The sequence below is a fragment of the Sesamum indicum genome, linkage group LG6 (genome assembly GCF_000512975.1).
Source record: "Sesamum indicum cultivar Zhongzhi No. 13 linkage group LG6, S_indicum_v1.0, whole genome shotgun sequence".
Classification (NCBI taxonomy): Eukaryota; Viridiplantae; Streptophyta; class Magnoliopsida; order Lamiales; family Pedaliaceae; genus Sesamum; species Sesamum indicum.
This window is the reverse complement of record NC_026150.1, coordinates 49,209-60,292: the sequence shown is the minus strand read 5'-3', so window position 1 is coordinate 60,292 and position 11,084 is coordinate 49,209. Positions and strand designations below refer to the sequence as shown.

Here is an 11,084-nt window from a genome sequence, read left to right as displayed (position 1 = left end):
CAGAGCCTGTTAAATTTCCTGCTTAGATATATGATCGCACACATATGCATGATTGTTCTCTAATATAACACTCGGATGATCTATGTCATCATTTTACCTCATAATTAGACTTAGTTCTGACTAGCATCCGGACATGGTTTGACAATGAAAAATATATATTCACTTTGATTTAAAAGAACATGATATTCATGTCTTCACAAACCTTTTGCTCATGCAACACCCAAAGCATGCCTGTTCAGAAACAGCACATGCTGGCCTGTAGATTATGTGAGATGCCTTAGGTTGTTTTTTCATCAGTAAGCTGCAGTATCACATAATCCGGAAATCTTTTGTTTGAGACATGTTAATATCATGCCATGGATGTGCAGTTTGCAGGGAATCAGGGCAATTATCTCCTGAATTCTACATTGCTGAGGAGTTTCTATGTGGTCCTGATAGAAGTGTAGGCAACAAAAAAGATGTTGAAGTGACTGGGTGTAGTCCTATGTCAGAGTCACTAAAAGGTTTATCAATTCTAACGAAACAACCGCCTAGTACTTCCTGCTCTAGTTGTCCCGGCTATTCATTAAAAACATCTTTCTTTCTCCCATGTGAGTAATTTTACTTTTCACCTCTGCAGGGATTCATGACAGCGAGCTTCAAATGTACTTGGAATTGAATCAAAACGATGGACTGGCTAGGTATTCTTGTGTCTGTTGAGTAGAGAAACTATATTAGGGAATAGAAATCAATAACCATTTTCCTTTTTGTTCTCTGATGTTTCATATCCCTACTTTCAGTGCTGTAAAACTACTTGCTGTAGCTTTAGATCGTTTTAAAACCAAAGTCAAGTCAACGAGTAATAAAAGATCTGCTGAAATTTTGCTGGCTGCTGCTGAGGAAGTATTTTTGCTGTTGCAGAATGCCGACTCTCAGATCAAAACAGATGTGTAAGTATTTGATATGATGGATTCCTTCTGCGGAGGTGTCTCTTTTGTGAGCATGATAACGTTTGTTTCTTTCAGGGGAAAGCTAGCCAATCTTAGTCAATCCAAAAGGAAGCAGCTGGAAACTAGACTTGAAGGTGTGTGTTCCAAAAAGCTAAGCTTGATAACTCGATTGGGTTATAGTCTTTTGGGCTAACCTATATTGTCTTTGAAATTTTCACATGGGTTCAAAAATTTATCGAGCTTGTGTTAATGAACATGATCAGGAATGTATAGCTAACTAAGCTTGATAACTTGATTAAGTAATGGACTTCCTGGACCAATATATATTACTTTTAAGCATATCCATATGCAAGCTTAATACCAGATCCCAATAGACTACTGGCGCCTAGTAACCTCTTTTGTAAAAATACCAGAGCCCAATAGGGTAACTAGGGTGTAACTACCCTTTTTGTAAAAAATTAATGCATTTAAGAGTACATTTCATAATTGTGAGGGATTATGCAGGATTATGAGGGATTATGCAGGATCTCTAGATGTTTCACTTCAGCTGAATAACCTTGATATTGTTGTATAAGGTTAGTATAAGCAAGTCCTTAACATGTTACTTACGTTGCTTGAGCCAGGCCTGGGCGTGTGAAGAGTGCTAATGACCCTTGATACATTGCATGCGTATGCATACATCGATTTTGATTTACCCCCACAACTATCACAAGCACCAAATTCTGATATAGCTTTTGGAGAGATGGCTTTTCTCAACCAACAAGAATGAACCTCCACCCTGGCCGAGCCACCCCTCTCTTAACATTCCAAGACACCTCCCTCCTAGAATTTCTGGCTTTCACCTTGCTATCGTGTTTAACTGTGCTTCTAAAACAAGACAGTTCTTCTCAGTCTTCGATGTGCTATACAAATATGTTCCACTATTTCTTAAATGCATTAGAGACCAATTATGAAATGTACTCTTAATATTCATTCATGGAGATCAGTGACTGTTGACATTTAGTGGCATTAAGTTAAGGGTTTGGTTGGAAAATTTATGGCGATATTTCTGCTCTTGATGCGTTAGTTATTGTATCTGTCCTGCAGAGCAACAGGAACATTTCCTTGGAATATATAAAAGATTCAAAGAAGAAGTTGATCGGCACCTGCAGGATTATGACAAGATAAATGAAGATCTAGAAGAACATGAGATTGAGATTAAAAGAACTGCAGAAAGACAAAGTATGAAAATTTAAAACCCCTACTAGAGATGTTATCCAATTTCAATGATAATTTGCCTGCGAAGTTCCTGACACATTCGTCCATTGATAATATGCATATATTTGACTAGTATAAACTTTTTATGCTTTGCTATGCAAGAAAATAGCATTCATGTATTTATGTTTTAAGTCAAAACATGTAATAGAACGAACAGTTCATCTAGTGTCTCTACTTTATATCACTCAATCAATTCGAAATGAAAATTGTGGAGCTTGCTGTTATCAAAGCTTTATATCCATTCTTGAGGATGTATTGCTGAATGCATAGCATCCTTCGGGTACTCTTGTACATATCCAATTTCCACATATAAGAAAGTGAATGACTGGATAAGAATGAAGGAAAGCATGTCTGGCTTGACTTTTATAGTGTTAGCTGACAACATATTGCTTCTTAAGCTATTAGACACGAATTACACCACTTGTCTAAGTTAATTCTTGGTGTTTTGATATGCCTAGCTTTTGTATTTTGATGATGATATTACTGCTTGTTCCTTGTCTTAGCTGAAACTGAATTAACATATAAAAGAGGCTACAATGTTTTATTGTTGTTTTATTTGCTGCATTTTCTTTAGCATTTACCCTTGAGTTAAGTAAGGACAGCTAGAAGGTATAATCGTTGCATCCATTGGATGTACTTCTAGAGCTACTGCAATAGCTGATAATCACGAGTCCTTTTATCATATGATGATAGCTGTTTTGTGTTACTGAACAAGTCTGACTTGTATTATTTCTTACTTGGCATTCTTAGGAGCAGCCCAGAAAAAGTTTCTCTTGCAGTTGGAGCAAGCTATCAAGGTTCAACTTGATGAAGCTGAAAGCAGAATCACCACTGTCCAGGAAGTGAGTTTGTTTCATTTAAAAGTGGAACTTGTCAAATTTTATATTTCTAAGATTCCAGCGGGCAGGAGTATATCTGAAATAGAAACTCCTTACGTACTGCATGGAAGTACTTGGGTAAGATAATAAGCTAGACATTCGCATAGTAGTGATTCTCCATATCTGAACAAGAGAAGCTGGAAGTATGGAACTTTCTCTTTTAACCTCAAAGCCAAACAATGGAAGAAACCAACAGAAAAGAATGACTTTCTGGACTCTGAATTGAACTGTCTGTTACTTTATAAGACTATTTAAGATGTTATATAATTGGTGTTGTTAAGCTATTGTCTTGCTTTATGTACATATCCATATGAACAAGTTAATCTTGAAAAAAGTGTGGGTCATCTGAATGTTGGGTTGGAATGTGTCAACAAAAAGCCTTAATCACAAAGTATTTTGCAGGCTATCTTTTTCAGATTGTTGCATATTTACCACTTCAATGAAAATAAAACTCGTAATTATGGTACCTTACCCGAGAAAGAAAAAGAAAGTACAAAAGTAAACTCGTAACCTATGGCCTATAATAGTTGAGATCATTTTTTCTTTTGCAGTTGGCTAGGAAGAAGATGCTTCAATTGAAACTCTTGGTAGCTGAATGCATAAAACATGGGGCCTTTGGTTGACATAATTTTCACTATTGATGCCAAGTGTGTAGATTGTCCTAACGTGGACATGATGCTATGGATTTCTCGATTATGCTAGAGCTAATGGTACCGTAACTCCCTATTTTATGCCTAAGAGTGACCTGTATCCTTTTGCTTAGAGTGAATTATCTTGTCTAGGTGTACCTAGCTCTTTCATCATCACACTTGTATGTTTGTGAACAATTTGCGTTTCACAGGATCTGATCTTTTCTTTGAAATTACTCTGGCTGTGGTTCTGTTAGTGGTATACTCACTACAGGATATCTTTCCAGATTATACATGATTACCAATTCTGACATGATACTAACTTTTTTCGTTGCTGAATTTCTCTAAAGCAGGACTAATGTTATCCAATGTTGCAAGTTAAGCAGTAGAATTTATTGAAGTCTGATCTTTTTGCTTCTATTTGAACCTTCTGTGAATTGGTTGCTTCATGCAGGCATCAGTAGTGTGGATGTGTCTGTCTCAGTTTTGCTGTAAACAAGCGCAGTATATGTTGCCCTGATGTTTTATCAATTAAATAAGTTTACTGTTTTATCAATCTGCTGTTGGCAAAGTGAATTTCTATATATATATATATACATATATATATATATATATATATTTTTTTTTCAATTTTGGAGGTGGGGAATCTGTTCAATGATGGGTCTAATTGTGGTGGTATATAGTGTCAATGAAATTTGTACCCGTCTCCTGCTGACATGCTTAGATAATTTAACCACCAATCCCACAATGTAACGGTAGCTTCAACAACCCTGAATGATGCTTGTAGTATGTATGTTTCCCTGTAGCATGTCTGACAGCCTATGCTTAAACTCTGTTACCAAGTAGTGCTTGAAGAATAGTCTAGTCTCTGGGGGTAACTTAAGGAACAGAGGGTGGGAACAATGGGTTCTTCTAGATGTCAAGCTTGCAGGATGGTGGTTCTCAGAGTGCGGTTATATGGAGGATCAATCAAGAAAGAAGCATGAACGTGCTAATAATTGGGGGGCTTAATGAAGTGGTATTGAGCTTCTGATCTAGCTACATGACGTCACATTTCTGAAACAAAAGGTGGAGAAGAATAGCGAGTAGTGGGCCTCTCTATCTGGGTACATTGCATGTTTTCATTCTTTTCTTAGATTAGATGGTAGATTTTGAGTTGTACATCTGGTACCCTTTGAGGAATCATCCATGTCCAGCTTTATCCATCCATCCATGTATAGCGGTTTCCATTTGACCGTTTTGATGTGTCATTGGCGAACTGCTGTGGTAGATGGTGATAGGGAATACAGCTTTGGCAATGATTTTGGTAGGGCCAAAGCAAGAGAGGTCGGCAAAACGAAAGGGGGTTTGTGCTTTCCTCTTGAAGTGGGATCCGACCAAGAAGATAGGCACAAGTGGCATACTCTCTGTTCCGGAATGAGGTTTGGATCATTTCCAGAATGTAGCAAATCAGTCTCCTGGGATTGTCTTTTCTTGATCCATACGTTTAAACTTTTCTGTTCTGAGAGACGGATTTCGCAAAAATTAAACTCAATGACTGGCACTAATGAATGCAGCTGGACTCGGCTTATAGATTCGAGTGGATCATAGGACAGCTTCTTCAGAAGTTCACTTGGCAGAAGAATTGGTAGTCTATTTATCTTCCTTTTCAACCCCAAAGGTAAAGCGTTCCCAGTGGGAAATTGCAGGAATTCGGAGTTGGGAGACAGTAAACAAATGGGCATGTGATATTGCCATTCTACAAGCAAAGATTCATAAGGGAGGATTCTTAAAAGTAAAAATGGAACTTAGTGCCAGTAGTCGTTGACAATTCCCAAGCAGGTTATCAAAGTGAAGGGAGAGAGAAACATGGATCCACCACACACGGTTCCCTCATCTCAGACATCAATGTTTCCAGGAATACTTGTATTTTGTTGTACTCTGAATGCGTTGTATCTCTGGCATCAAATATATGAGTACAGTGACCTATCTGTATCCAACTCTTCCCAGGTTTTTTCCTTAACCCTTTCTCCTTTATTAGAACTCTGACCCTTGAGGCATCTTTCCATTTCTTTGTTGATGCATACATGTTGGACAAAAGTATATGGTAACCAGAATCTTCCAACTTATCTTGGAGAATTTCTTTAGCAAGAAGATAGGCAGGCTCCACCATGTTGTGAACTCGACAAGCAGCAAGCAAACATCCCAGGACATTACCATCTGGTTCCTCGGGCATTGTTCTGATGAAGTTGCATGCATCACAAATGTGCCCTGCTCTACCAAGCAGGTCTACCATGCATGAGTAGTGTTCCATATTTGGGAGTATGCCATAACTATTAATCATGGAAATGTAAAGAGACCGACCCTCATCTACCAGGCCTGCATGACTACAAGCAGACAGGAGTCCAACAAAAGTTGCCTTACTTGGCTTCATTGCTAAAGATTTCATTTCATCAAAGAGGACCAATGCTTGCTTTCCATACCCATGGAATCCGTAGGCAGAAATGATCGTGTTATAAGATACAATATCCTTTTCCATCATGTGATCAAACACCTTAAGTCCATGCCCTAGGTATCCGCATTTACAGTACATATCAATAAGTGAATTGCCGACTGAAACAGCTCCGATAAGACTGCTTCTAATCGCATGGCAGTGAACTTCCATACCCTGTTTAAGTGCCCCCATTTTGGTACAGATTGGAAGGATGCTGACCAAAGTGATGCAATTTGGTTTACATTTAGACTTCCATATCTTCCTAAAGACACTGAGAGCCAAATTAAAGTTTTCACAAGCAGCATGCCCAGCAATTGCCGAATTCCAAACCATGATGTCCCAATCTGACCAAAGGCTTAAAAGAACTTCGAGTCCTCCCGCTAAGCCACAGCTTGAGTACATTTCGATGAGCGCACAGCTGACAACAACATCAGAGTCAAATCCCTTTTTCAGGATAAAGCCATGCATCACTTTTCCGTGTTCTGATAAGTTGAGTTTGCCAAGTGTAGGAAGAATACTTGCCACAATGATTGCACTAGGTTTTACACCCAGATTTATCATCTCTAAGTAGAGCACAAGGCTCCTTTCATACTCACAATTCTGTGAATAGCCAGCTATTAATGTGCTCCAAGATACAACATCTTTACAAGGCATTCTGCAAAATACACTGTAAGCTTGGTGAGTATCCCCGAATTTACAGTACATATCCATGACAGCATTGGAAACAAACAAATCACAGTGGAAACCACTCTTCAGAGCACAGCCTTGCAAAGCCATTCCCTCTTGCCTGGCTCCCAATCGACCGCAGGCTGGAAGAATAGCTGCCATAACAACTGAATCAGGGTCTGTCCCTTCGCGTCTCATTGTGTTGAACAAATACAGTGCTTCCTGCCCATGCCCCTGATGTATCGTTCCACATATCATAGCAGTCCAAGAAGCCAAGTCTCTCTCTTTCTGAGGCATATCATCGAATACCATCCGTGCTTCATCCAAGCTTCCACATTTTGCAAACATGTCTATCAGAGCGCATTTTGTATAGACGTTGGGCTTAAAGCAGTAGTGAACCTCAGCAGAACGGATCAGATCATGCGTCTTTCTACCCTCTTCGAGGGCACATAATTCTGAACAAGCTTTTAAGATTAGCGGGCAAGTGTAATTATCAGGCATGAAGCCAAGTTTGAATACCAAGTGATTAAAGAAGTGAATTGCTTGGGAAAAGTGTGCAGAGTCCACATAGGCCCGAAGAATAGCATTACAGGCAATGTTGTGGACGCAGTGGAGTCTGCCAAAGGCGAGCAAGGCTTCCTCGAGACAGCCCAGTTGGGCATAGACTTGCACCAGCCGCGAACCCAAGAGTGATGCTGGGCCAGCTATGTCGCTGTCGGGGTTGAGGATGCTGCCAACCAGCATGAGTGCATGTAATCTTCTGGCTTCTTGTAGATGGGAATGGGTTGGCGATCTCTTGAGAAGAGAGGAGAGAGATTCATTGAATGACGACCAAGAGTGGGAACCGCCACCTTTGCCAAGCATAAACGGTTTTTGTTTGGTGGTTGGAAGATTCTGACGGCTAAGCAGCAGAGATGTTCTACTTCTGAGAAAATCTGTAGCGATGAATCGCATGGGGAATTTGCACATTCAGAAGTCAAGACAAATACAGAGCCACCTACTCGCTTCCTCACCCTTTAACTTACGTATGAAGGCACTAATATTAACCAGCACACCGCTGCTCCCTCCTCCAGAATACTTTGGCAAACAGTAGCTTCAACCATCACAACATAGCTACTCCATCTTTTAACCAGGAATTCTCCTGTTTCTTTTTTAGGGGAAAAAAAAAAAGCAGTAGTAAAAAGGAGAAGATAGTCACTATGCATGCTTATGTATGTTATGCACAAGGGAATTGAGTGTACAATGTTACTAGGTTACAGTGCTCATTCGCATTTCTTGCCTATGACAGATTCCACAGTAGTTAGCAATTTCCAGAAAAATAAAACAAAATACACAAAACACTAGAAAAGAAGCTGAGTTAGCCATGAAATATAAAGTCAAGCAGCTTCAAGGCTGCCCTCTTTTGACATGCGTTTATTGCCAACTGGTCTTAGACAACAGTCTGCCTCTGATTCCATGGCTAGCCCCTCCTTGAGATTAAGATTTGAAAGACCATTGCTCAAAGTTCTTTCCGAAAACTCTGACGGTCCAGTAGATCTATCAAACCCAGTTTCTGCCATAACTTGATTCATTTCACTTTTAATTTCCAGCTGTAGTTTGCTTAATTCACCTTCTATATCTTCATCATCTACCTCTGTATATGTTGCCTTTGATCCTACAAAATTATCATCAAAGATTGTTAGACAGGTATGTATTTATTCAACTATCGACTAAAGAATGTTCAGTCCAGTGCCACAGCAAAGGGTTGAATGTGATTTCCAGTTCAGGAACCTTGGTTTATCACCTGTCCTTCTAGACAGCCACTCTCTCATTGAGTGCCACATGAACAAAAAGAATTGTTTAATACTAATACTCAAGAAATGGAACACATTTCAGAAAGATTTAGCAAAATTTCCATTTCAACTGCAAAGAAAATAGTTATATATTATAAATGTAGCATGGACAAGAGAGGGAGAGACCAAGACACTACTAAGGTAATCTTTTATAGTATGATTAAAGAAATCTATTATGCTGACGAACCATCTGCCATGAGTTGGGTCGCCAGGTTTGATACCCGAGCAAAAATAAAAAATTAATTCAAGACATTCTCATGAAAGCTCCCTGTCTGATCAGGAACCTTGATGAGTTTCAGTTGTCTTCCAGGAAAAAAGCTAGCCACTTGACGAGACATAGAACAGAAGAACTTGGGTTAGCCATCTTAGTCATTATAAATCATGCAACATTCTTCAGCAAAACAACGTTCCTGATTAGTTAACACAACTGAGGTGCAACCGAAATATGATGATGGAAATTACCTAAAGCATCATCTAGTCGTTTCAGTGAATCAATGTTATCATCAACTTCCTGCAGGCACAGCTCAACTTCTTCAAGACTGATTTGGTTTTCCAGTAAAGCATGTTTGCTGCTTTGCATGGCCTCCAAAACCTGCATCAGACATCATGTGTGAAAATGCTGGCCGGGGGTAATAAGTTGTTGAAGAATGAAGTAATAATCCATATGAAAATGATGGAGTCGACTTCAACAACTATAGATTATACCAAGCATCACCAGAGAATTGCCAACTCTTTTATGTCACAGAAAACAAACCAAAAGACAATGTGTAAGACAATATGATCATGATGAACAAACCTTTTTAGAGGACTCGGTATCTGCGATAACCTGAAGTACTTTCTCCACCTGGTCCAATAGTGCCATGCATCTTTCTCTACTCTGAGATGCCATCTTTAGTTCTTTTGCATATCTCAGGGCAACTCGCTTGTTTCCAGATTTAAGAGAAGCTAAAGCTGAATTCCTGTTTCTTCACAGAGCCCCAATGGTATTGCAACGAGCTTATATCTCAAGAAGAAAAAGAGAGAGAAAAACCCAAGGCCATTACTAAGTAGGGGATGGTGTATACCAAGAGTAAATTTTTCCTTGAACTCTGCCTTTCGATTAACATAAATGTCCAGGGATATGCATTGGTATCCTATTAAAGAATTATATGAACGGATTTTTTTTAAATTTTCTACTTGACATCTTAATTTTTACTCTAGAGGCATGCTTAAGCTTGTTGCTAGTTGCAGATTCACAAATCCATCAAGCTTGGCACCCATAGACGAAAGAAGTTATGAGATTCTTACTTTTGGTAGCACTTATCAATCACATCAAGCTGCTGCTCAAGCTTTTCTGCAGTCCAAGTTAAGTGCAGCAAAGTGTAATCCACACTTGAGTCACTAGAAACTGCTCCAGGAGCAAGAAAGACTTTCACTCCCTGTACGACGAAAAAGGGGAGAATGAAAGAAATTATTCCTCTCAACCATACCAGTTACCAGGATTTTAGAGGAATAAGAGAAACTTTTCCCAGCTGAAATAATGATGCTGATGATAGAATGGCTCCGTTTGCAGGCAGAAGTTGGGCTGGAATCAGAGTCTCCATATGCAAAATATACCCTTCTAATAAGAAGCTTTTAACATGGCATCCTACTGAGATCTTGAATTAACCTCTAATAATCTCAAAATGACAAATATCCACATTGAAAACAAGAAATGAAACTACCTCTATCGGATCAGCTCGGTTAACAATTAGTCGTCTTGCTCTGTCGTGTGCTGACAAGTAACCTAAAATTGCAAGAGCTTCCCTCGATCCTAGACATACATCCTGAAACTTTCTCATGGTTATGACACAAGAAGTCGTCCAATAGTTTTCCGACAATTTGTTGACTACTTCAAGGGCTTGCTCCTATGCACAAGGTGCCGCGAGTAATTAAGCACGATCACTTTGGAATTCGAAAAAGAACAAAAAGAGAGAGCCGAAAATTTGAGAAAGAACAGTAGTAGAACAAACAAGAATGATGGAGGAAAATGAAGTAGCGGACCTCCAAGAGTGGTGCAAGAATATAATAATCTCCGGGAGGGAGACTATAGTCATTACTCGCCCCAAAAAGATCTAGCGCTCTGCGGAAAATGTGAGAGAGACGGGCGGTTGAGGAAGTTGGGTGGGGCGACAATAAGTCTCCAGCGCGATGCATTTCAAGCAGGACGTGATCGAGGCACAAAGGGGACAAGCCAGCTCGGCGGAACCAGAGGCGCTTGACGCGGGAAGGGCGGATGATGAAGATGTGAAGGTGACGAGCAACCTTGAGAATCAAATCCCTCCAGAAACTGTAGAGTGGCGACCAATCAGACCTCTGTCCGCTCAGGGCCTTGAATCTCGCTCGAATCTTCGCCTCGTCATCCCAATCCCCCACCTCATTCCGAACAAAATCCGCCACAA

At 39.7% G+C, this 11,084-nt stretch overlaps 3 protein-coding genes across 3 annotated transcripts in view; 1 reads left to right on the top strand and 2 right to left on the bottom strand.

The window, feature by feature from the left end:
- Window positions 1-4,017, top strand: part of LOC105163339 (meiosis-specific protein ASY3) — a 6,120-nt gene extending 2,103 nt beyond the window's left edge. Inside the window, exons 4-10 of the mRNA XM_011081652.2 lie at window positions 369-503; window positions 620-680; window positions 780-929; window positions 1,005-1,063; window positions 2,016-2,150; window positions 2,937-3,028; window positions 3,616-4,017. Coding sequence (XP_011079954.1) covers window positions 369-503; window positions 620-680; window positions 780-929; window positions 1,005-1,063; window positions 2,016-2,150; window positions 2,937-3,028; window positions 3,616-3,687 — 704 coding nt within the window. The 3' untranslated portion in view covers window positions 3,688-4,017. The remainder of the gene's footprint in view (window positions 1-368; window positions 504-619; window positions 681-779; window positions 930-1,004; window positions 1,064-2,015; window positions 2,151-2,936; window positions 3,029-3,615) is intronic.
- On the bottom strand, window positions 5,519-7,786 carry LOC105163338 (pentatricopeptide repeat-containing protein At1g06140, mitochondrial-like). The gene has a single exon (XM_011081651.1). It carries the CDS (start codon window positions 7,784-7,786, stop codon window positions 5,519-5,521), a length of 2,268 nt encoding a protein of 755 aa, XP_011079953.1.
- The window catches only part of LOC105162976, a gene marked incomplete in the record, with an annotated part of 3,276 nt that continues 215 nt past the window's right edge, over window positions 8,024-11,084 (bottom strand). The window contains 6 exon segments of the mRNA XM_011081159.2: window positions 8,024-8,486; window positions 9,127-9,256; window positions 9,461-9,623; window positions 9,952-10,082; window positions 10,368-10,550; window positions 10,687-11,084. Of these exon segments, the coding sequence (XP_011079461.1) occupies window positions 8,209-8,486; window positions 9,127-9,256; window positions 9,461-9,623; window positions 9,952-10,082; window positions 10,368-10,550; window positions 10,687-11,084 (1,283 nt within the window).

Bases quoted from the DNA above. Each gene is read 5' to 3' on its own strand.
- LOC105163338 (XM_011081651.1), bottom strand. From the start codon at position 7,786: ATGCGATTCATCGCTACAGATTTTCTCAGAAGTAGAACATCTCTGCTG.